The following is a 27,295-nucleotide window of genomic DNA, read 5'->3' on the forward strand; positions in this document are numbered from 1 at the left end:
GGCTGAGGAGTTGAGTTCAGGAAGGGGTTTGAAGGCTTTGATTGGGGAGGGGATTGAAGCTTTAGGGTTAGACGGCAGAGTTGACGGCTTCGTCACATTTTACATTGTGCAGATCTTCCACAGGTCTCTGCAAGTAATTAATAATAAAAATAAAAATAAAATCCTGGTTTAAAACAATGCATTTGAAGTAAAGTTTATTGACAGTGCCACACCCCTCCCCCAACCCCTTGTGCCCTCAACCCCACCACACCAGACAAAGTCAAAATCACAAATAATTAGTTGGACTGATCAAGCTGACTCCAGTCCAGTGGAGATGACCTCAGTCACAAAAATTCCACCACACTTAAGAGCCATAGAACACACTAAAATGAACTGTCAAAAATCACTCGTTTTATTCCATGTATCATGCAATGGTCTTTGTATTTGGCAGATTTCAAATAGCAAAATAGACTATCTGCCTCAATCTTCAAGGGAATGGAAAAACAAAACAATGAAGTGTATTGGTGGGGATGGGGGGGGGAGAAGAGGAAAGGGGAAGCAACCTGCTTTTTCACGCTAATGACTGCTTAAATGACAATGTAATGCAGCAAAAGTGCACAATGTATTCTGTAAAAATATGACATTTCAAAGCATACCAAACACGGAAAAACAATAAATGAAGTTTGATGCGGATTCGAAGCTACATGAAAAGAAAAGAAAATAAAAGAAAGGAATAACATTTACATATTAATCATGACCAGCAAATTTACAAATTTTTTGCTTGGAAGGTGATGCTCCCATTAGAATACCTTAGTAAAAGCTCAGATAATGTTTCAGGCACCAAATTGCAAGGAGAGAAACAAAAAAAAGTGTTGCTAGGCTACTTAGCATGCAGGTTGCAGACAATCTCGGTGCTTTATTTTCTGGTCGTGCCCGAGGGCCCGGCTCGACACCCCTTATGCAGAGTAAGGTGGAGGAGGCACCTTATTTGGAATGGCAATTGCAGTGTCGTAGCTTGGAGGCAAAAATTGCTGAAAAAATAAATAAGAAGGTTACAATAAAATAAAACCTACAAAAATACTGTTTTAAATAAATTAATTAATGTAAACAAACACAAACTTGCAACTTGACAACCGCATCACGTTCTTGGCTAAATCAAAACGAGACTGCTTTACACACACGAATGAATGAATGAATGAAAATTATTCCACGAGAGGAGCAAATTTTACATCCGCGTGAGGAATGCCTTGGACAGACACGTAGTCTGGTGGAGTGATGCACACACTTCGGTATGCTTGCATAGTTTGCACAACTGAAATGAGCCACTGTTAAGCAATAATGGCATCACCGGTTTTGCTTACAAAATATTTGATTGACGAGGTGAAAAAAAAGAAGAGAGAAAAGATAACATTTATTTGGGTTACCGACTGCTAAACAATTTCATTTTGCTCTACAAGTCTCAATGCAAAGCACTCTCAACTAGACCATACACTTCTGAATGCATTTCAATCAAGTTCTGTGCTCCAGGCTATGCACCGCTAAATAAATAAAAACGACTCATTTATAAAAGCAGATTTACAAATTTCTGGTGGCATTCCATCTGGGTCGGACGCCTTTGGGGAAGGTCCCTCGGCAATGACAACAGAGAAGCCAAAAGAAAAAAGTTCTGCCTCAATTCCCAGTGGACGCTCCTGGAGGCCTCGGTGGGAAAGAGCCGGAAGGCTGTGCGACAAACTGGATTCACAGGAAGGAGAAGACCTCCATGCAGCTCTCAACTTACTCAGTCGGCCACCTGTGCATCTGGTCACCGTGACCGAGACAGTAACGATGGAGTCGTTTTTGGAGTCGGTCACCATGACGTGACCCTTGTTCTCATGGACAAGCAACAAGCCCAGTCTCCAGCAGAGTTCGTTCCACCCAATGAACCAATCCGTATCAGTGTACCATGACCACTTTGAACCACCAACCTCCCACAATAAAAACCTCTTGGCTGACCAAAGGTCTTTTCATCTGGAGAGTTTCACAATTATCTCATTGCCAGGCCCAACATCAGTGCACAGAATTCTTGTTCAACGAGTGGTTTAATGGTCATGCCACCACCTTCTGCACCAGGAAGGATGGAATACAATGCAATGTGCATCTTCTGTAGCTGCGGAGCTAAAATGCCAGCCTGGATCATCCAAGAGTTTTACCGCCTCTCCTCTGATAGAGTTCCCTCTCTCGGCTCTCCGACCCTCCAGGTCACTCACATGCGCCCTTACGGTTCAACCTCCTGCCCCCCCCCGAATCCTGGTTAAATGCACAAAATCCAGGCTTACTTCATACCTCCATTCTGTTATCAAATTTGTGGAACCACCTTCCTAAAGCTATTCAAGCCCACTCTTCCCTCATTACTTGTTTGCAATATTTTATAGCCACACTCAACCCTTTTATAACTGAGATACTGTATTTCCTCCACTCATCTTTTACTGTTCATTCATTCCTTGCTAAAGGCCCGGTCACACCTTGACGTTTTAGCCAACGTATGCCAATTTTTGAATTTTTTTTCTAAAACGCTGGCACACGTTGAATAGGTTATGGGTAAGTTTTGATAACATTGAGAGCACGCTGAAAAACACTGCCATACGTCGTTGTACGTTGGCTTTAAACGTTGTACTTTTTGGTTGTCCTCAAATTTTTTCATGCTTGAAATTTCACGACGTATGACTCACACGTTCCGCTACGCTGGCCACAAGTTGTATGCACGGTCTGCGATCGTTGACAGACGTCAACACATGCTACTTGTAAGTTAATCATAAGTTGAGACACGCCGAGGTAATGTTTAGCGCACCCAAAACTTATTTCTAACCTATGATTAACTTGTTGTTGGCACGTTACGCGATCGTTGCCACACAGACAGACGTTACTTTTAAGTTACTCATAGGCTGAAAGACGTCGGTATCATGGATCGTCCTTGCGTCAGCGTCCACGGCCACGGCCAGGACACTTATTTGCAGGATTCTTCAAACTTTTCTTCGCATTGACGAGGATGTTCACACTTCGATGTCTAGCTTGGCTATGATTCCAATCGTCCATCGGCAGCGTCTATTTAAAATAGTCGAGTTTGAGCGTTTTAACACGTTCAGAAGAAACGCTTCAAATTTCAAAACCCCAGCGTCAAAAAACAAAGGCGAGTGACAGCAATTTAAATTGTTCATTGTAAACAATGAAAATAGCTGAGTGGTACCATTTAAAAGTCGTTGAGTGTAAAAAAAATCCAATTGTTGAGCGCAAGCGTCTACTTTCAATAGTGGAGATGCAGCCATTTAAATCGTTGATTGGCAGCCTATGAATAGCAAACCCTACGTCACCGGCAAAGATAAACTGCCGCACGATATGGATAAGTTAGGCTATCGTTGGGCATAGTTTGTGAACGCCGGCTACACGATAATTATTCGTTGGTATATCGTATCTATAAGTAATCAAAGCGCTCTATGCACATTATTAGTTCATTGTGCATTTGTCCAACCCGTTATGAATAGACCTAAATCGTAAAAACAAGCTATAGCTCATTGTTGAAAAAGCCCCATAAAATATTAGCCGCGAAGAACTTCGAACAATGGTGAAAAGATGTCTCCTACCCGTGGACACGCGGACGCAAGGACGATCCATCATAACCCACACCCTCCCCCTCACACTCACCTACTGTAATGTACTGAATGGAAGATGCTTAGCAGGCAGACACGAGCAGAGGAACAGTCGAGCTGGGCTGTGTTGCACAAGCGCGAGCGCGGGCGTACTCTGCCCAGCGGCTCTCCTTTATTACGTATGCACACGCACAAGCCGCGTTCGACTACTGCATTCCTACGACGCCTCAGGCGGCGCGCACACCTTATATCCCTTGCAGATACGATGACCACTCCGACCACTCCGACACCACCATGCCCTTCCCCGTAGGCCCGCAGTCTCCACCACAACCTACTACTGCCAACATGAACAAACTACTACTAATACTAATACTGATACTGTTACTGCTGACATGGACATCGACTCAAAAAGGACTCGAAAACACTGTTGGGTTCCCCTTTTATGAGCAGCATTTTTATATACCAATTCCCAAAACCGCTGGGAACACGTCTTTATATGGCAGTGGTAAGCTAGAAACACGTTAATTTTTTTTTTTTTTGTCGACCGGAAGACGTCATTGGAATACGTCTACATAAGTCGATGTGTGTTGGGACTACGTAAAGAATTGGTTCAAAGCACGTCAAACACAAGTTAGAAATAAGTTTCGCGTAAAAAAGACATTACCGCGACGTGTTTCGACTTATGAGTAGCTTATAAGTAGCGTTTGTGGACGTGTGTAAAACTTATCCCCATCGCATGCGGAACGTGTGTCATACGCCGAGTACGTCCAAAAATTTTGAACATGCTTAAAATTTCTCGACGTACCTCTACTTACTACGACGTATGATAGCGTACTTTAGCGTTCTACTCACGTATACCAAACTTACTCATCCCGTATTTGACGTGCCCCAACGTTTTAGACACATTTTTCTTAGGTCGGCATACGCTGGCAAGATCGCCAAGGTGTGACCGCGATGTTGTCACTTCCATTTCTACGGCAGTTATGATTCGAATCGTTGTGCATCAGCCTTTTAATAGGCTACGTCACGACATCGTCGGCGATGCGTGCAACGCGCTGTGCCTAAGTTAGACTATCGTTGGGCATCGGTTGTGTAGGCCGACAACAGGTTCAGCATTCGTTGGTATAAGTTATCTATAACACAACGAAACGTTCTGTGTCCGTTACCAATGCGTTATACATAAGACCAAGTCGCTATGAATACGTCCGAATCTTTAAAAAAAAAAAACATCAAAAGTTCAACGTAAGCCAGCGTTTTACATACATTTTAATACGTTGCCATCGCTGGCTAAAACGTCAAGGTGTGACCGGGCCTTAATGTCTAACAGTTGCCCCACTGCCCGTTTGCCTCTTTAACGTGTCAATTCACTCTTAAATGAGCCTCAATCTTGAGAGGAGAGGAGAGAGAGAGGAGAGAGGAGAGAGGAGAGAGGAGAGAGGAGAGAGGAGACAACAAACAACAGCACAACGGCAAAACCATTTCAAAATGTCAATCTTCCGAAACTCAAATGCAAAGAAAACATGGTCACTCCATAATGCTGAACCTGTCATTTGGTAAAATGCTTGTATATCTGATGTACACCAGAAAAGTGACCAATGAACAACTTTCAAAAATGCATATAATTTTTTTTTTTATGGGGAGAAACTCAGCACAAATCAAAACTGTGTGAACCCATCACCGAAAATGTGTCAGTTTCATTAACATTATAAAATTAAAACGACAATAAATAAGTAAATAAATTAATTGGTGCAACAAAACATTTCTGAAAACAAATAAATAAAAAATAATAAAATTAAAATAAAAAGACAGGACATTAGAATGATCTCACCTCTATATTGCGGTCAGAAAACACCTGCGCATTGGCTGAAAAACGGTTAACAATGTACTTGTAGCAGTTCCAGACACAGCACATGAAGTAAGCCTTTGACAGGAATGGAAATAAAGAAACATTTTCAACATCATTTCAAAAAAACATTTATTTCCATCGGTGCCAATACAAGCCTGGCAGTGAAAGAAAAATTTGCAAAACTTGGTGAACTCGGAAGGATACAATCAAAATAACACATACCGACCGAGGTAAATACGGAGACGTATTCAGAAGCAGAGACTTGTATTGATATGCCTATGGACTAACAATATAAATAACAAACAATAAATTCAACCAAAACTAAGGAATAATGGGAGATCAAATTTCGTTTATAAGGAGACTTAAACCGACCCACAGATGACTGTGCCTTTCTTGCTCCATCAATACTATTCCAAAGACGTGCCCATAATAACGTAGTGTATTAATAGAGTACGATGTGCAAATAAAAGGTAGAAATAAGTGATCTTGCGAATGGAGTGTGGATATCATGGACTGCTGTAAAGTACGATGAAAAGACTTGTGGAAGATGATTATTGAGATGCTTGTACATAAATACCCCTGTATGTAATTTATGAATGTCAAAGAGTGTCAATGTGTTGAGTTTGGTGAAAAGAGGTGCAGTGTGGTCCCGTGGATGAGTGAGGGTACAGATCCTGACAGCACGCTTTTGAATAACTGAGAGCGAGTGGAGCTGATTATTACTCGAGTGTGCCCAGACAATGTTACAATAGCTCAGGTAAGGGAGAATAAAATACAAGGAGGAAGAAAGGTACGCAGTTTAGACAGTACGCCCGTGTTTCAAGAAACAATCTTCGAGCAGTTGATGAAATGTGATTAGTTCAGTTAAGTTTGTCATCCAAGGTAACACCGAAAAATTTCATTGAATGAGCAAAAGTAATGGGTTCAATGTCCATATAGATAGAAGAGATGGTGTCAGACAGAGGTTTGGTGGATTTTCTAAAGAACATACACTTGGTTTGATTGGAATTTATGGAGAGTTTGTTTGATTTAAACCAGGATGAAACATTAATGAGCTCACTATTAAGAGTACTGATCAGAGAGTCATAACTAGGATTGGAATTGATGATAGTTGTATCAGCAAAGAGAAAAAAACTAAGATAATAAAGAATAACAGGTATGTAGATATAGTTAACATATGAGGAAAAGAGGAGGCCCAAGTATAGATCCTTGGGGAACTCCATGGCTGACAGCTCTCCAAGAAGAGTTAGAGCTTCTCACAGCTGTAGATCGTTACCTATTAGTAAGATAGTCTTTAAACCATTGAAGAGCACAACCTCCAACACCATCAAAATCAAGTTTGGAGAGAAGAATATTATGATCAATCGTATCAAAGGCTTTGGACAAGTAAATAAAAACACCAGCGGTATATAATCTGTCAGAGAGGGAATTTGAAATTAAATCTGTCGTATGAATAAGAGCCATATCTGTGGAGTGTTTACGATGAAAAACCAAACTGCTGATCGAAAATGATGTTCAATTTCGAGAGAAATTTGGTTCGACAGTTATAAACAAGTCTCTCCAAAATTTTACAAAAACGCGGAAGAACAGATACGGGTCTGCAATTGTGAATGACCGGTCGATCGCTACTTTTAAATGGGAGTAACTATAGCAACCTTCAGATTCAGAGGAACATAACCAGTAAGAAAAGATAGATTGAATGTATGGGGTGAGAAATAAAAGATATGACACACGTAATCACAGAAGAACGAATTTTATCAAAGCCACAACTAGTGGCACTATTGGGCTTCCTGCCAATCTCAATTATTTCAAAAGAATTTGTTGGTACAAGGAAAAAAAAGAAAAGAAAAGATGAAGATGATTTAATTGGAGTTGTGCAAATAGTCCCTGAAGTTCATGTTAGTTGGTAAGATTTTATTAGCAAGTGATGCACCGATGTTAGTAAAATAATATTTGAAGGAATTAGCAACATCCCCAGGATTGGAGGAAACCTGCCCATCGGAGCAATTTTCCGGACTATCCGCTTTATTACCTTTGCCAAGAATTTTATTAATTTCACGCCAAGTATTCTTCATGTTATTTTTATTCATATTAAACTTATTAATGTAGGAATTTTTTTGGGCAAGTCGGATAGTAGTGGTTAATAGATTATAGTAACTATTATAATGTCATCCATTATTCTCAGAGCCCATGCCTGGTGTTGGCTTAATGGCTAGAGTGGTGGGCTTGGGATCCTTGGGTCCAGAGTTCAACCCCTGCTCGGCTGTTGAATTAATACGAGGTGGGGTTGACTCAGCCCGTCATCCTTCTGAGGTCGACAAAATGAGAACCAGCTTGCTGGTATCCTGTGTCGGAATTGCGACCCATCCAGGATTGTGCCCAATAGCCAAGGAGACTGCTTAGGAAACAACGCTCTGCACAGAGTATGGTCCCAATGGATGGATGGATTCTCAGAGGGATTATGTATGAAGCGCCGATGCAGCCTATTTTTGTAACTACAAGAATTGAGAATAGACTGGGTGAACCATGGATGATTGGCCTTTCCTCTTCCACTTCTTTTCGTAATAAGTGGGAAATGACGAATGAAAGAGTTAGTGAGAAGAGAAAGAAAATGATCGTAAGCAGAGTTAGCTTGATGGCATTTATAGACTCCCCCCCAATCCATGGATTTGATATCTGCAGTTAAAGAACACAAGATGTTATAGTCTATTTCTCTCATGACATAACTCTTTTGAACAGAAATATAATTTAGAAAGCATGAAGGGGTACTCCCCTTCATGGTGATCATGGAGGTAAGTGAAAGGTAAGGTAAGTGGAGGTGGAGGTAAGTGGAGATGGAGGTAAGTCCCTTCATGGAGGTAAGTGATCAGAAATGTCAATATTAACGATATCTGCGTAAGTATAATCATTGTTATTGGTTCGTATATTGTCGATAAGGGGAGTACTTTTAGGGGTAATGCGAGTTGGCTGGTCAATCAGGGGATGAAATCCATACGAATAAAAAGTGTTAAAAGTCATCAGTGGGTTGATGAGAACAATTAAGCAAATTTAAATTAAAATCTCATTAAATATGTTTATTTTCTCCAGCAATAACATCAAGATAAAACTAGACATTGTTGAAAATTTTCATGATGAGAACGAGGAGCCCTGTAAACATTACCTCCAATCATCCATCAGATTCTGCTCTTTTTGCTTGTTCAGCACTTTCAAAAGCTATCCAGTGCATCAAAGCACCAGTTCTTTAATTTGGAAGATCTCTCTCTTCAAATATGACAACCCAAATGAGAAGTAATTGAGGCAAGTGTTTTAACCAGATCAGGCTTGAACATGATTTATGTATTTGGATATCAATGAGCTTTAAATGCAGAGATGGGCATCTCTTACCTTCAACACCAGAATAAGGCCAAAAATCAGAAGCAGGAACGCAATGAGCCAGTTGGTATTTACATCCCACAACTCATTTTTGTACTGGAAAAACAAAAGTACAGTGAATAGTATTTATTGGTTCATCATGGGGGGGGATATTTTAAAAGGAAGAGGACAGGAGGAAAGAAAGAGAAAGGGGACAAAAGAGAGGGAGAGGGAGAGGAGAAAGAGAAAACAAGTTAGAAATAAGAGAAAGAGGGCAACAGGAGAAAAGGTCGAGGGAGAGTGAAAGGGGTTATTCAAAGAACAATTTATTTTCCTTCCCATTTCATTTCCAGTAAAACAAAGAAAACAGTCTCAACCACACACAAACATTTAAAACAAAACAAACAAACAAAACATTTGACAACCACACAGATATTAAAAAATATATAAATCAATTAAAATTCATACAATTACACAACCATGACAAGTGACCATTTCTTCAATGACACAACTTGGCTACACGTTACAGTACGTGATCAAACTGAAAGTCTGGAAGTGAACACACACGAACAGGTTTTAAAACAAGAAGTTAACCAAAACAAATGATCGCAAATATTTCACAAATGGAGCAATTCAGAGGAAACAAAATGAACAAAAGAAAAGTCATAAGAAACAACAATGTTTTACCAAGTGAGTGTGAGCTTTCAATGTGGGTAGGGTCTTCAGCAAGCCAAGCATCATGAAACAATTGATTGCAAAATCGAACATTTGGTAGCAGAGGAAAGGTACGAGCCAACCAGAACGGTGCTGCAACAAGGTCGGGCAAAAGTCACATACAGTATTAGTTCCATATCAACAGGTGCACAGGGAAATTAAAACATCAAATAATTAATTTCTTGCAGAGAAATCCTGATTGTGCCATAAAATGGCAAAGTAAATATCAATAACAAAGACTTAACATAAAAGACACACAGGAGTTACAATATGTGGATGTCATTAGCATTAACAATTGACTGAAAGTCTCCACCAGTGTTTTCTACTGTTAGAACAATGTTGATTGTTATCAATACAGCTTAGTTTGGGTGAGAAGAAACCAAGCTTCTCATTTAGCAATCTTAAATTCAAATTGATCCAACTCTTCAAAAACTTGTGATCCACAACTCAAAGTAAACGACACATGAACAGCTATTATGAAGTGTTGAGAAGCTATTCGATCACATTTACCAATCAACTTTAATTGATGACTCTGTCAGGTGTTCATCATCATTAACATCAGGTATTCCTCTCGATGCATCGACAAAGCGAAAAGCCCACTTTTTGTACTGCTGAATACAGATGTATCAGGATTAACTGTTAGCTGAAAACAAATGGCTAAAATTTCAGTGTTAGATGACCATCAAATTGTTTCTGCATGAAGAAGGAAAAACATTGAGTAAAATAGCTCACATCATTCGATTTTCAAGGTTTGGTATCCCAAGCACAATGAACAAGCACAAAGAAACATTGCTGTAATGGACAAACCCAGGAGTGGAAGACCCAAAAAGCTGTCTCACAAGGATAAGCAATACTTGAAGATATATAATATTCTTAAGGAATAGATCGAAGATAAGCGTTAAATTGACGACTGAACTGGCAGAAGGCTCAAGTGTTGTTGTACATCCATCAATGGTACAAAGGTCACTTTGTATTATAAACCTATTATGAAAAGGGAACAAGACTGAAAGGCTAAAATATTAACAAAAAACATAAATTGGACGATGGGCGTGCTGCTCTGGTACATGCTCCCATACCTGACCAAGAGTCAAAGCTGTTTTGGAAATAAGAGTGAAATTTGTTATTTGGATGTAATCAAAGACAGTATGAGATGATGAAAAACAACCTCTATAAAGAGCCTTCTTCAAAGCCAACAATCATGCATGGAGGAGGTTAAATTCAAGTTTGGGGGTGAATATTCTCAAGTGGTATTGGGAAATTGCTGAATGAACATATTGAATGCAGCAAGATACAAACAAATTTTAATTCATTGTGCTATCCTGACTTCCGGTTCCGGTTCTTGAGGTAGTTATCCTTACAACTTGCTTTCGCCTCATGGAAAGCGAACCCAACTGAGGGTAATCTCAGTTCCTTCCGTAAAGCTCAGAACAAGTGTGCGTCTACCCTCAGGAGAGCCAGAAAACAACATCTTTCTAATCTCAAATATGAACTCTCAAACCTCTCTCTCCATTCTCCAAATCCTGGTGGTGTCTAATCAAATCTGTTCTGTTGTATGTTCCCCCTCCATCCACTTCCTTACCTCAAATGGCCGCACTGCTGATACCGCATGTGAAAAGGCTGAATGCCTAAACTTGGTGTTTATATCTAAATCTTGTGTCCGAAACCCATCGCTTTCTGTACCCACCTTACCCAGTCACACCCAACTGTCCCTGGACTCTGTGTCCTTTTCTTATGACAAATTGGAGAGCTTGCTGTCAAACCTTGATTCAGATTCTGCAACCGGTCCAGACAGCATCAGCCCACGTGTCCTAAAAACCTGCTCTGCTGCTCTTGCTCACCCTCTCTCTGTTCCATTCACCCTCTCATTTGCTCATCTGCCATCTGCTTGGAAATCAGCAAACATTACCGCTCTGCATAACAAAGGTGCAAAAACAGATCCCTGCAACGACAGACCAATCAACCTTCTCCCCATCAGCAAGGTTATGGAATCCATCATCATTTCAGACATTAAATCCTTCCTCCTCTCCAATGGCTTGATTTCCGATCATCAATTTGGTTTCAGACCAGGTCACTCTACCCTGGATATCCTGCTTCTGCTTTCCCAAAAATGGAGGGAGATCCTCAATGCCAGACATGAAATCAGAGCCATATCTCATGACATATCGTGTGCCTTCGATATGGTCTGGCACCCTGCCCTACTCACCAAACTCTCTTCCTATGGAAGCCGAGGAAATCTCCACTCATGGCTCGCAGATTTCCTCTCCTCTCGCAGCTAACGTGTGGCCCTAAATGGAGTTCTCTCATCCCCTCTTCCTGTCCAGGCTGGAGTTTCTCAAGGCAGTGTTCTGAGCCCTGTTCTTTTTCTGGTTTTCATCAATGATCTCTCCGACTCTCTGGAAAATCCTCTTTATCTCTTTGCTGATGACTCCACCCTCTGCTGTACCATCTGTCATTCCTCAGATCAGCAAGCAGCAGCTTCTTCACTCTGCAGATCTGGATAAAATCACAAGCTGGTCCAACACGTGCAACATGGTTTTCAACCCTGATAAATCTCACACTCTCACTATGTCTCTCCAAAAGGACTGTTTGGAAATCCCTCTCCCTTCCTCAGATCTCATGTCTCTGTTCTACAGTTTTTTTTCCTTCCCTCTCCACCCCCCTCCCTTGTCTCCTGGAACTCTTGTTATAATGTTCTGCGTGTTCGCCCTCATAAAGTTCACCCTCAAGGATGCCTTGACAATGCATCCAAAATAAATAAATAAATAATAATTTTTTGTTTGTTTATTTATTCCCCTTTTGTTTTTTGGGTTTTTTTTTTTTTTTACGAATGGAGAACGATTGCAATCCAGTTCAAAAACTCTGTGGCTATTCCAAACATACACAGATAGCTCAACATCAACAAAAAATACAAAACTGGAAAGCAAGGATCAAGGTCATCACCATGGATAAAGTAGGGGAGGGGTGGCGACTCTTCTAAAACTTACCCCCCCCCCCAACCAAAACAAAAAGCATGTTCTGTCATTTTTCCCACCAGAAGTTGAGAAAATCTTTATATTTCACTCACAGTGAATGCTCCATAGATCATCATGGCACCGATTACCATCACAAAGAGAGAAACTCCAATGGGAAACATGGTGTCTAAAAAACAAAACAAAACAGCAAAAGGTGAAAAATATTAAATACAGCAAATAAAAATGTTTTAAACATTCACACCTGCAAAGCAAGTTGACGCATCAGGCTTATTGCACCTCCAAGGGCCCAAGGTTCAACATGCAAGACTTGTACACCTCCCAAAATGTGTGCAACATTCAATGAAATTGAGGGACTAAAAAAAAATACATGAACAATGCAAACAAACACAAAAAAAAAAAATGCACACATGCACACTTATGGAGATTATGAAGAGAAGGGTGAAGGGAAACATCACATGAACGTCAACCCTTGGTCACGTGATAATTAATCGCATCAAAGCAGTCACGTGACGATTGCAATTCACGACTAACAAAACAATCAATGTCACACCAGAACAAAGTCGATTAAAAAGGTAAAGGCAGACAGACATATGTTACGCAGTAATAGCAGGCAGAACCCAGTAGTGCAGACCTGTCGATAACCTCCCTCACCCCTCTAATTTCATTAGCTGTGCAAAATAATTTTTACCGTCGCCCAAGGAGAGGGGATTGCATTTGGGTACGTCCGTCTGTCTGTACAGAACTTTCGTGTTTTTGTCCGCAACCGCTCGTCGGACACACAAAATTTTCACCATCGGAGCAACTACTCGTGGTGAATGTTTTGTTGACAATTATGATGTCATAGGTCACGTGGCGTCGCAGCCATATTGGAAGAAGGGAAAACTTTGGCCCTCCATCTGAAACCATACCAAGGAAAAAAATTGAAACTTGGCACATGGCAAGTACTCATGGGGAATGTGTGATTTTTATGACATCAAAGGTGCCTTCATTATGACATCATAATTGCATATGTAAAACACTACATGTGATAAGTATGAAAATTTTGAAGGTCATCTAGGGATAAAATGGTCCACAGAAAATTTTTTTATGACATTGGTCATGTGATTCGGCATCCATATTATTTTTTTTTAATAAAATAAAATATAAACCAATGTCACCCGCAGGGTGACCCGTATCTTGCCAAAAGTTGACCACATGTGACTTCTTTAAGGTCACACTGAGGTGAACAGATCTGCTATCCACCAGGAGCGACTCCTTGAGGAATATCTGCCTACGAGAGATTCCGATGAGAATCGTTCTACAGAGTAACCATGAAAAATATGCGTTTGCCTCATAACGTCACCAAATGACGTCATAATGTCTCAAGCTTGACATATCTAGAAAGCACTCATCGAGGTGTTCAATTTGAGGTACTACACGATATGGTTCCTAAAACTTGAAAATTTGACCTTGGGGTCAAATATGTTTGACCTGAGGCGCTAACCATGAAGGTCAAGGCCAATTGACACCAAAAATTAATCAGCTGAGCTCGAGACCATGAACTATATTCCCATGAAGTTTGAAGACGATCCGATCAAAATTACTCAAAAAATAAGGGTTTCGTCGACTCCCCTGATTTGCGACAGTGACCTTGACCTTTGACCTTGACCTTCAAAATTTTATGTGCTGAAAGGAACCTCTTTCGGCCTCTGATATGCGAAGTTACAAAAATTTCCAATGATAACTGTGCTCTGCAGAATTTTTTTTATACGTGATTACAGACAAACAAAAAAAAAATAAAAAAATAAAAACACAAGCTGATGAACATATCTTGCAAAAACTTCGTTTTGGCAAGATAAAAATAAATATATATTAAAAAAAAAAAACACTTCTCTGAAGTGGCTTAACAAATCGAGACAAAACTTTACACGAATGACCAGCTATCAATCCATCCATTGGGACCATACTCTGTACAGAGCAATGGTGCTGCCCAAGCAGTCTCCTTGTCTATTGGGCACAATCCTTGGTATGTTTCCACTCCAACACAGGATACCAGCAAGCTGGCACTCATTTTGCCAACCTTGGAAGGATGATAGGCAGAGTCAACCCCACCCAATATTAATTCAACAGCTCAGGGGATATGAACTCGGGATCAAAGGATCCCAAGCCCACCAGCACAACCATCAAGCAAACACCAGGCATCATACCACCTATCGATGAGAAACAAAAGGTTCACACGTATTGTCATAGGTCACATGGTTTGGCAGCCATATTGGATTTACCCAAAAACCTGGAAAAAAAATCTTCTCCAGAATGGCTGGATAAATTGAGGGGAAACTTCACACAAATGTTCCCCAAGCCATGGATGCAACAGTTTGTAAAGGAATAATTGATACATCACATGGTTTGGCAGCTATATTGAAGAAAAATCAATGTTTTCTCTTAAACCGCTTGATCGACATGAAACTTCACATTTATTATCTCGTCGGGATGGGGAATACATGTTTTAAATTTCAACTTGATCGGACACATGGTCTGGCGACCAGAATTATTTAATTTTTTGATACGAGTTTTAATTTTTTTTTATGTCTTTTTTTTTTAATTTTAAATAAGGCTCACTTGGCTGTGTCTGGATGATTTGAGGGTAGAGGAGTTGCAGCTGAAATGTGAACCCTATCCAGGTTCCTCCTGATCACTTCATCTTTGCTTTTTGCTTGTTTGAGTTTCTTTTGATTACTCCAATGCAGGACTGTACCTATTTGGTCTTTCATTTGATTTGAATTTAATTTATTTTAATCACATTCTAAATTCAATTGAATAATCATTAAAAATGTCATGGGTCAGGGTCAGGTGTCCTATCAAAGCGGGGTTGCATCAAAGCGGGACGTCTTGGTACCTGGTCATCATTGCCAGCAGTTATAAAGTGGCAATAAGAGTTATGTATATTCTTAATTACGTAACACACCAGTACACAAACGTCACACAAAATACACCACACAAAGTTTTGGTAAGGGTCTGCAATCCCCGATTGTGGAAGTGTGGAGGTGTGTGTCCAAAACTATGAAACCTCACAGCCTGAAGCATTGCATGCACACTGAAACCCCCTCCCCTCTGTCATCTCTTCCCCTCCTCTCTCTTGCTCCCCCCATTTCCCTTCCCCCTAGTCTCCCCCCTCCATTTCCTCCCGCTGCCCTCGTCTCCCCTTTCCCCCTCACTGCCCTCCATTCCCTTCCCTGCTTTTCCTGAGTGGGGGGGGGGGGAAGCAGAGAGGGGTAGGCCCAAGGGGGAAAGCAGAGAGGTGGAGGCCCAGGGGGGAAAGCAGAGAGGGGGAAGCAGAGAGGGGAAGCAGAGAGGGGAAGCAGAGAGGGGGAAGCAGAGAGGGGGAGAAGCAGAGAGGGGGGGAGAAGCAGAGAGGGGGGAGGCCCAGGGACCAACATGGAAGGGTTTGACAGCATGAATGGATGTGAAGTGGATTTGAATGTTGTGTGCACACAACCTCTGCAAAATGGACTTCTCATGATTCCTAAACGGGATACATTGCGACAGACTTCATGGGTGGGTAATAATGTTTTCCATTGAAAGCACAGTGAAAATGGGGCTGTATGAACCCAGCGTTTAGGAATGAAAAGGTTTTGTGGAATAAGCTTTGTGAAAGAGAAGAAGAGATTTTGATGAAGAACCAGAATGAATGGGTTGTTCCTGACAGTAGTCAGGAGAGCAGGTCATTTAAATATACATATTTGAAGCATTGTGGTTTTTAATAAATCGGAGCTTTTACAAAGTTTTATTCAGTTTGGGGATATTGAAAAGAAGGGATAGGGAATGGAGTAAATCTACACGACAGATCGAGTTCGGTTTTTTTTTTGGAGTGAAGAGTTTTTTGTTATTTGTATTTTTGGGGGGAAGTGAGGGAAAAACTAAATAAATAAATAAATAAAAAGATTTAGCTGAGGGATCAGAAGCAACAATACTTGGGATAAAAAGGAGAGTAAATGAAGCACATGGGGGTCAATAAATGTAGACAGAAGCAACAACCCGACTAGCCCAGTCCTACAGAAGTAGGCTGGACTTTACCAGGGACACATGACAACAAGGTATGGTTTGGCTCAAAAAGAAAAAAATAATAATAATAAAACATAAATAAATAAGGGACAAAAACATGACCAGCAACACAGGAATGAAAATAATACAGTAAAACACAACGTATCTTGTCCGAGAAATGTAGCCTTGTTGAGCCGGAGGGAGGTACTTGCGAACCAGCGCATGTGGAACAACATAGAACCAGAAGACAAATAATGTAGGGGGTAGATAAGATATGGTTCAGAAGTTCCACTCAAATAAAATGGAGTTTGGATCAGCAGTGGTTAAGATTGTGCACACAGAAATTAAACAGATGACAATGTAGACACCTTCAAACTTGATTGGTTTCAGGAGGGTGCAAATCTTGATGCCCTTATATAATTCTGACAATGCCACCGGATTTCAAAAATCCCAGAGCGAGCATTTGAAACGTTGGTTAGGGTGAACTCAAAGACTAGAATCAGCGACGAAGCGCTCATTATGAAGTACCGCAGGGAGAGGTCTTTACATGACAGGGTACAGACAATGACAATGACCTCGATTTAAATTCAGGTTAGAATACTACCATGAGAACAATAAGATACATGGAAGCAGAAGGTGATATCATTGGACACCGAGTTCCCTTAAAACTTCTCCCAAGAAGACATGACCAAACCAAAAGCTCAAAATGGACATCCAATTAAACTTAATAATAATAAAGGATGGGGAAAGGCAACTAAAGAAGAAGACAGGAAGTGGGAGGAGTGGGTTAATGGGGATGGAAAAGGGTTTAACTTTTAATTTACATGCAAATTTTTATTGATGTATACGGTATTTTTTTTTCAATGGGGTACAATTTTCCTTCCAAATGACAATCATGAAGGCGCTTGCATATTTATTCTGTCTAAACAATCCCACACCTGCGAGAGAGGTGATGTTTCATTGCGGGGATTCTAAGAAATAGGATTGGCTAGCGATGACGCCATTGCAATGATCCACAGGAAAGTAAAGAATATCAAGAAATTCCATGCATTTGCTGCATCCTCATCTACTCAGATAAAGATCGGTCGACAAATCCTATGATGCCAGCAGGGATCGGTGGTTCAGAAGTCCCACTCAGACCTGACGTACTGATATCACATGGCTCCACAATGTCTGCTTTTGTAAATCAAAAATAAATAGCAATTACAGTTACCATGAAGCCACCCCCCCCCCCACCCACAACCACCGCACCTCCACTCACCCTTCTACCAAACAGATTGGGGGGGGGGGAATGGGGGGGATGGTTTAACATTCAATTTTATTGCTTTAACCAACTAGGTCAAGGGGCTAAGATAAAAACCAACCGCACTCCATGCGACCTTCATTATAAGGAATTGGTGTGATGCTCGTCTGGTAATTCTTGAAGCTCTCGGGGTGAAAGGTAAAAACCAAGAGTAGCACGGTAATAGCAGCATGAATGGCCTGCAAAGAGATAGGACATCATTACATAACAATCAAGCCCATGAACAGCAATCCAGACGCGATTGAGGTGAAAATTTGATGGGTACACAATTATAATTCACTTATACAGTGGTAAATAAGACAAAATTTGTCATCTGTCTGTTCGAGTATTTTTGCAAAGACCGCTGGGCCGAGAACCACCACATTTGGCACACAGACCAAGTCCAACTCAGGGATTGTCCAAAGGGTGTTTTCATGTACCACCTCAGCTTTTAAAGACCCTCAAAGACCTCAAAACCTTCACTCCTTTTTATTTTTATTTTAAATAAGCCCCCATAGACTGTCTTCAACAGTGAAGGACCATGTCACAGACAACTTGCTGCCCGGAGAGGACTGAAGAGCGTTCTCCCCCTTTTTATTTTTGCAGATGCTGGGCCAGAGTAGGGTGTAAATTATGTGGTGTTTGAACCCACCTGGATATGTGTTTAGATGTAGTGAATGAATTTAGAAATGTGCAATGCAAGTTGACCACATCATATGAATGAGTAGAGTAAATGGACACATTAGGTTTAATTATTTTTTGAAGGGGGGGGGACATGTATGAAACTTTCCTTGTACAAACAAAATGTCACACTCAGGGATGTGTAGGTAAACTGTACTCGGGGGACCAACACCTGTAGTGTTCACACGAGCAATGGCAGACTTGGGACGAATCTGGTAAGGGAAGGGGGGGGGTGGTGTTGTGGTGGTTAGGGAAAAGATCCCCATATGCAAACACAAATTTTCGAGATATATTTCCTTCCTTTGTGTATGTTCACCATATTTATGTCCATGGCTGTCCCTTGCCATGTTCACCTTTCAAGCCAGTAACTCCTTGTAATTCATTACCCTTCCCTCTTTGTCCTTCAAACCTACCCCTCAATCCTTTTCCATAACACATCTAAAACAACCGCCACACCACACTGCCAAAATCTTCACGCGGCACGAGCTTGCAAGCTGTGCAAGTCTGCATGCTGCAACACTTTCCGAGCTTACGCGCTGGACGAGCTTACACACATCTGTGTGAGGTGAGAGGGAGCTGTACCCACGCTCTGCACTCCCGATACTTTGTTCTTCCTCCGGAATGATTGATGGCCATATCCTGTGTCTAGCATAAATAAGAACGTGTAAGTGGACTCCGTAAGCTTGAAGAATAATTACTGTTCTCTTGTGCCTTTTCATTGTGATTCTGTCCATCCATTGTTAATACATGCTAATGATTGCTATCGTAAATAGCTGCCAATGCTGATTGAATAAGCCTTATTGTACTTGTTGAATAAATGTGCTTGTTAAACTGTTAAATGTTTCTGGCCTGCTCACTTTTCTTATTTTCCACATTGGTCGAACATAGTCTGCACTATTAGCTAGACAGGAAGTTCTGCCCCAGTGTTCAGCTCCATGATTAGCCAGTGCGTACTCACGGTTCTGCTCGGCCAAACATAATAAATAGACCGGTGCACACTGAGGTTACAAGCCTTAATTTGTTGGGCCAATCCAACCGACAGGTAAACATTTAAGAAGATAGTGGACCCTGCCAGACTTGGTCATTCGAATTGACGTTCGTAGTTGCTTCACAACCTGATGGGTCACAAACTTATGCACAGCGTGGCAGCCTGTAGGGACGGTGGTCAGGAAGAGTCAAAGAAGTTCCACCTCGTGGTCCAGAAAGATTATATATATATATATATATATATATATATATATATATATATATATATATATATATATATATATATATATATATATATATATATATATATATATATATATATATATATATATCTCAGCGAGTCACAAAGCTGCAGGAATTTAAATAATGAGGATAAACTAAATTAGTGGCAAGTAATTAGCCTCAGAAAGATAGCCGAGCAATTTACAAGGTGACCGGCCATCTTAATCTGTTTAAATCACTCCAATAGCCAAGGTGATAATAAACAACAGGCTCACAAAATTTCACATGTGAGCCACATGAAAGCACAAAACTAACATTTATGGTTGCCAGATTGAACCCAATTTACCCATATGTGTACAAACGAGAGAGAGATGGAGATAGAGATAGAGATAGAGATAGAGATAGAATAAAACCAAATAGAAACATTTATTCATAGGAAAAGGGAAATCGTTGAGCTCAACCAACATAAACTTCAAAATATATATATATATATATATATATATATATATATATATATATATATATATATATATATATATATATATATATATATATTAAGCCCCAAGGACAATGTGCTTAATCCAGTTCCCTTTATTCTCTCTTTTGCCCATCTTATCACTCATTAATTTAGAAAATAATGGAAAAGGGGAGGGGGGGTTAGCAATGATATGGGGCAGAGTGGACGAGCAAGGCCATCACTTTATCTCGGTGCTGTCGGCTTGTTTTGCTACGATGTGCGCATGTTGACGTTGTCCCCACTCATGACGAGCTTGAGGTGAACCGCTCGGGCAAGTTCATTGAGAGACTTGGAATCGTTCAATTCCTGATTAAAGCACATGGCATGACGAGCAGCCATCTGTCATTCCAGGTTGATCAGCTTGCTAAAGCGCTTTCGCAGAATCTCATGCAAAGTTTGGTTGAGAACCGGTACACGTCATGCGGACCGCTTTAGGATTACCATCTCAACTCCACTGAACTGACCGTTGGCTGCTCTGGGAAGTGTAGTTAAAATGACACTGCATGACATCACCCCTCCCCCTCATTGGCTGGCAAGGTTGAGAAGTTAAGTTGAAATCTCATTGGCCACTTGTTAAAAACAAAAAAAAAACAAAAAAAAAAAACAAAACAAAAAAAAAAAAAAAACACCCACACACCACATTAAAGTTCATTCGGCACGGCGCCAGCCGAGAAACCAATGCGTGGCTGACCAAAGAACGTTTTAAATTGATGATAAAGGGGTGGGGGGGGGTTGATTTTTATTTTATAAAAACGTATTCGATCCTTACAAAACATATTTACACGAATATGGAACCATCCAATTAAACACGTATTTTAAAGAAAATAACTGCTCACATTGTCACCTGGGGCATTTTTGGTTACACTACTGTAACGGTCACCAGCTTTGGACCAGTGTGCAGGATCCCAATCCTGAGGAACCAAGGTAACGGCGGACAACCGAGTGGTTACATGGTCAAATCTGCCCCCAGGCACAATGCCCCAATTGAGTGGGGACCATCAAAAGACACTGTACATCGTCCACCAGGAAAGCCGGGAAAGCCCAAACAGTCTTCGCTTCATTTTTCATGGTACAGAAAACTAAGGAGGATCCATCACTATATCCAGTCATCCGTCAAATAAGATGGGCAGAGCAACTGAACCCACGGCAAACTGGCTGTATACTCAAGGCCACCTCTCTACGAAGTTGGCACCAAACTCCCAATGGTCACGCGTTTGATGCGCTGGGGATATAATGCCAAATAAACAAACCATGTACGTTTTGTATTCCACCGATAAGCCGGATCTGGATCCAGACCTCCAAAAATCTAACTGGCTTGTTCTTGTCACCAAACAAACTCCTCCACAACTCTTCAAAATATCATGATATATATCATGGTGTGTGTGTGTGTGTGTGTGTGTGTGTGTGTGTGTGTGTGTGTGTGTGTGTGTGTGTGTGTGTGTGTGTGTGTGTGTGTGTGTGTGTGTGTGTGTGTGTGTGTGTGTGTGTGTGTGTGTGTGTATATATATAAACATATAGATATATATATATATATATATATATATATATATATATATATATATATATATATATATATATATATATACATATACACATATATATATATATATATATATATACATATATACATATATATAATTTTTGGGACCCATCCCTCGATGGTGAAGAATTAGTTTAAAAATGTAAAAAAAATTCTCACATCCAGATCTTCACCAAAATCGAATCGATTCATCCTTGTTTTTCACCCAACCTGCCCACCAAGTTTCATCAGAACCTGCCCACAACTTTGAGATATCGTGCTCCACTGTATATCGTTGTTGGCCCCTTCTCTGAAGTTCAATAACTTTTCTTTTTTTTTAATTAGTGTCCGGATCCAGATAGTCACCAAAATCTAATAGTTTCATGAAGAAGGTTCGGGACGAAGAGGGGGATTTCGACACAACGGAAGGGGAGGGGAATTACCACTGTCAGCTACAAACACATTCTTAAATATGTGTCCTATTGTTTCCACATACAGATTAGGATACCGTGCTCTCATGCTGGATATTTACTAATGGCAGAACACACAAACCAACCTGTCCACCAAATTTCGTCCAAATCTGTCAACTGCTTTTTGAGATATCCTGCTCACAGACAAACACAAAGACAGACAGGTGGGTGAAAACAACTTCTGTCCACCTTCGGTAATTAATAATTAAAGTGTCGGGAGAACAAAGGGAAGAGAGGAAAAGGAGAGAAAAAAAAACCATAATATAAAATAAAAACATTACAGAAATTATTTTATACGCAGTCCAATAATATGCCTGGTGTTTGGCTTAATGGTGAGGGTGGTGGGTTTGGGATCCTCGGATCCCGAGTTCAAATCCCGCTCAGCTGTTGAATTAATACCAGGTGGGGTTGACTCTGCCTGTCATCCTTCTGAGGTTGGCAAAAATGAGTACCAGCTTGCTGGTATCCTGTGTCGGAGTGGCAACCCGTCCAGGATTGTGTCCAATAATCAAGGAGACTGCTTAGGCAGCACCAATGCTCTGCACAGAGTACGGTCCCAATGGATGGATGGGTGGAATACAGTAATCCCCATGTTCCCACGATGACTCATTCGATCAGCATATTACGTCAGATGCCTTTGGGGTGATTGCCAATGACTCGGATAAGCAAATCGGGACAATATCAACGTTCAGAATAATGCAGACGGGAACATGGAAAGTTTGCCCACTTTTTTTCCCTCAAGAAAATTCATTGATGGAACTTTCACCGATTTGGAGGCTACGAGAGCAGAGACGTATCGTCTTAAAGCTGTCTAGCTTGGGTTTGAACCTCGACCCGGCTATAAACTGCCATCCTGGAGTTTCACAGACAGGGTGAGGCATCTCTGCGTGTGCTCGTCCCTCGGAGGACATTGAACTGGAGGACTGGTTTGCCAGCACTCGTCGTTGGTGGATGCTCCAAGGACCCCACGTTCTCCAGCAGTTGAGTTATTGCCAGCGCCGTGGAACAAACTTCAAATTCCTGCTAGAACAGACTACTGGGACACAGTGGAGTGCTGTATTCAAACAATACAGAATTACACTGAACAGCTTCGAAACTGTAATCATCCTGTAATCAGGTTAGCCCATTTCCGACCCAAGCACTTGAAGTGCGTGAAGCGAAAACCACAGGCAAAAACTAGAAGGGCACTCAGTAGAGCGCATACCTCTGCCATGAGAACATATCGGGCCCAACACATTTTTGAAACCGTGCTGCATATCATTTTTGGCCGCATCTCTCAATGGTGTGGAATCACTTTAAAATTTAAACAATTCTTGTATTCGGATCTTCACCAAAATCGAATCAGTTCGTCCTTGCCACACCCCCAACCTGTCCACCAAGTTTCATCCGGATCTGTCCACAACTTTTTGAGATATCCTGCACACATAACAGACAGACAGACAAAAAGACAGACAAACAAACAAAGACAGAAAGGAATGAAAACATAACCTCCTTCACCTTCGGTGGCGGATGTAAATTACACGTCAGTTTGTCTACAATATGGAGTACAGTACTTCATTTATCAATGCACAGCTTCGCCGGGGGTTTATAGATTGTGGTGTATCGGAGAATTAATTAATATTATGATCGTGTATCTGCGTGCAGACTCGCACACCAATACAATAACTTTTAACAGACTCTTCCATCCCCTTGGGAGTGGGCAAGGCTAAGAAGAGACAAGATTGGAGGGAGACTTTCTATAACAGATACAAAACTGCACACATGAAGGAGAAAAGTGAACCTGGAAACGAATACTGTGCAGGTTGGGTCTGTTTTAGAGCAATGACCGACAAACTGTTGCAAGCAATACGAAAGGTGCACACTCACTCAGCATTTAAGGAAACCAACAAATGGACAGCACATGTTGTCAAACAAATATGAACCGCAGTGAGAAAGCAAGGCGGTATCTGGTAGGTTATTGTAATCGGTTGATAAGTTTCCATTTTGGTCGAGTTGTATTAAATCTATGGAGTGTCCATGCCATCCCTACATTAGAAGTCCACTGACTTTCTAATGTAGTGCTCAAATTTTTATCAAAAGGTTATGTTTTATCCTTTACAACCAATAAAAGATCTTGAGCAAAAAGAAAAAAAAAAATTTGTGCACTCGAAAGGTCAAACGATGACGTGAAAAGAAACGTAAGCTTCAAAACATGTTTCGCCGAAAAAAATCTTTAATTTGTGGAAAAGGTTTGACATTCTCTTCGCACGAGCACGTGATTCGCTGCGCCTGCAGAATGTGAACAATCGGGGAAGTGACATCACAATTCAAGTCAATTGAGAAACAAACAAGACAAAGCGACCCGAACCACTGCCTCACTTATTCACGGCATTGCCTTAAACATCGACGTGGGACAAACTCGAGTGCAGGTGTAAAGGTTTATAAAAGTGTTCACTTGAGTTACTAATCTAATTGTCCAAGCACAAACTCAAGGCATTGCCAAGTTTGACAAAACAGAGAACGTCTGGAATCCCAACAACTACACCGTGGCTTATCCATCTCCAAGGACAAAAAAAATTAAGTTAAAAAAGTTAAATAAATTAAAAAATAAAAATAAAAAATAAAAACACTACAATGAAGCAGATGAGAAATGATTGTTGTCCTGTAATCAGATTGGCCTGTTCTCTTATCCGAGGACTATAACCACAGGCTAAAATTACACGGTGACGTGTCACTCACTGGCCTTGTAATTCATGTACAGCTTCACCAATGTTGGTTCCACGTCTGTTCTTCACACGGTTGATCTACGAGCTTTTCAACAGGAGTGAAAAACTTGTTACTCGTTTTCGTAAACAACATTTTGTTGGGAAAACGAACAAGAATGTCACACCAGGTGGTGGTGGTGGTGGTGGTGGTTTTATTTACTTTCTCTCAGCATGTGCCACATTACAATAACAGCTAACGGTCATTTACAAGAGGTTGGTGATGATCCACATGGAGGGTAAACTGGTAGCCAAAGGGTTAATTTGTTTCACTCTGATGATTGTGAGTGAAAGGCTCGCCCATAAACATTCCAAGCTACTCATGGGATAGGTCGGCTGCCAAAACAAACAAACAAGAGAAAAGTAAATAAATCTGTTCACCTCTTCTCCAAACTTAACAGGTGAGTCACAGTGACCAAAATTATTTGAATCACCTCCTCAACCCCCTCCACCCCCTTCCCCCCCCCCCAATAAAGAGCCCTTATGAAATGCCCCTCAATGTCAAATTTGTCTTCTTTAACGGCCACAATTAATCCCACGTTCTTGTGGTGTTGGCTGGGGGAAGCAAGGCAGAAGGGATTCCTCATTTATCATCCATCCGAGGGACGGCACAAGTCTCTGGGATGGACGATGGACTTTCACGAGCCGGCTGGCCAGGCGTGACGTTCAACAAAGGTAAGTGCAGGACATATGTAAACTCGCCTAATCTTCGAAGGACACCGTGGGATCTTTTACGACCACAAACTAATGCTGGCAGACGGGCCGCCCGGGTCATCGTCCATTTGAGGGACGGCACACACATCGATGAATCACCCTGCATGTGAAACAATGGGACGACAGGTTCTCGCTGGGTCGGGATTCGAACCCAGGCGAGCGTGCATGACCTCGACGACATTAGTCCAAGCCCTCCATATCAAGTTAATCTCTACTGGAAGGCACAAGTTTGCGTGTGTCGATTTATTTTTTTTTGTTTTTTTTCCTCAGACACGGCTAAACGGTTGTCCACTACACGGGGAGTGTTTCAGGCAAAATAAATAAAATACAAAATAAAACAGGGTTGATTTTTTTATTTTTTTAAATCACTCGATAGTGCCTCTAACCCTTTATAGGTATGTGAGCGGTAATACTGAATTAGCAGGTCGAGGGAAGAGTTTTAGACCCACAAACATACATATACTGGATACACACACAGATACATATATATATAAAAAAAACATACACACACATATATATATATATATATATATATATATATATATATATATATATATATATATATATATATATATATATATATATATATATATATCTTCTTCTTCCTCTTTCAGCTTGCTCCCATTAGGGGTCGCCACAGCGGACCAACTGTCTCCATTTCGCTCTATCCTCCACATCTTCCATTGACACTCCAACCACCCGCATGTCCGCCCTCACCGCATCCATGAACCTCTTCTTTGGCCTTCCTCTTCTCCTCCTGCCTGGCGGCTCCATCTTCAACATCCTTCTCCCGATATACTCCGTTTCCCTCCTGTGCACATGTCCAAACCATCTCAATCTCGCCTCTCTCACTTTGTTTCCAAACCGTCCGACCTGCGCTGTCCCTCTAATATACTCATTTCTTATCCTATCCATCCTCGTCACTCCCAACGAGAATCGCAGCATCTTTAACTCTGCCACCTCCAGCTCTGCTTCCTGTCGTTTTGTTAGCGCCACCGCCTCCAAACCATACAACATAGCTGGTCTCACTACCGTCTTGTATACTTTCCCCTTCACTCTTGCAGCTACCCTTCTGTCACAAATCACTCCTGCAACTCTTCTCCACCCACTCCATCCTGCCTGCACTCTCTTTTTCACTTCTCTCCCACACTCTCCGTTACTTTGGACAGTTGATCCCAAGTATTTAAACCAATCCACCTTCCCCACCTCAACTCCTTGCAACTGCACCATACCACCACCCGCCCTCTCATTTACGCACATGTACTCCGTCTTACTCCTACTGACTAACATTCCCCTTCTCTCCAGTGCGTACCTCCACCTCTCAAGGCTCGATTCAGCCTGCTCCCTACTCTCCCTACAGATCATGATGTCATCCGCGAACATCATGGTCCATGGAGACTCCAGTCTGATCTCGTCCGTCAACCTGTCCATCACCATTGCAAACAGGAAAGGGCTCAGAGTCGATCCTTGGTGCAATCCCACTTTAACCTTAAACCGGTCCGTCATTCCTACCGCACACCTCACCGCTGTCACACTGTCCTCATACATATCCTGCACGATCCTCACATACTTCTCCAACACTCCCGACTTCCTCATACAATACCACAACTCCTCTCTTGGCACCCTATCATAAGCTTTCTCTAAATCCACAAAC

At 41.3% G+C, this 27,295-nt stretch overlaps 1 protein-coding gene across 2 annotated transcripts in view; it reads right to left on the minus strand.

Annotated features, from left to right (window-relative positions):
* Positions 1-370: 370 nt before the first annotated feature.
* LOC147012657 (lysosomal-associated transmembrane protein 4A-like) overlaps positions 371-27,295 on the minus strand; it is a 31,456-nt gene continuing 4,531 nt past the window's right edge. Inside the window, exons 2-7 of one of the 2 annotated variants that reach the window (XM_085853712.1) lie at positions 17,888-17,990; positions 12,581-12,654; positions 9,490-9,609; positions 8,836-8,919; positions 5,434-5,526; positions 371-1,010 (exon numbers count right to left, since the gene is read on the minus strand). In XM_085853712.1, coding sequence (XP_085709838.1) covers positions 936-1,010; positions 5,434-5,526; positions 8,836-8,919; positions 9,490-9,609; positions 12,581-12,654; positions 17,888-17,990 — 549 coding nt within the window. In that variant the 3' untranslated portion in view covers positions 371-935. Of the gene's footprint in view, positions 1,011-5,433; positions 5,527-8,835; positions 8,920-9,489; positions 9,610-12,580; positions 12,655-17,872; positions 17,991-27,295 lie in introns of both variants that reach the window. The other variant, XM_085853711.1, reaches the window with a different exon arrangement.

The sequence above is a fragment of the Eptatretus burgeri genome, chromosome 14 (assembly GCF_056783735.1).
Source record: "Eptatretus burgeri isolate ZD-2024b chromosome 14, Ebu_testis_v1, whole genome shotgun sequence".
NCBI classification, from domain to species: Eukaryota; Metazoa; Chordata; class Myxini; order Myxiniformes; family Myxinidae; genus Eptatretus; species Eptatretus burgeri.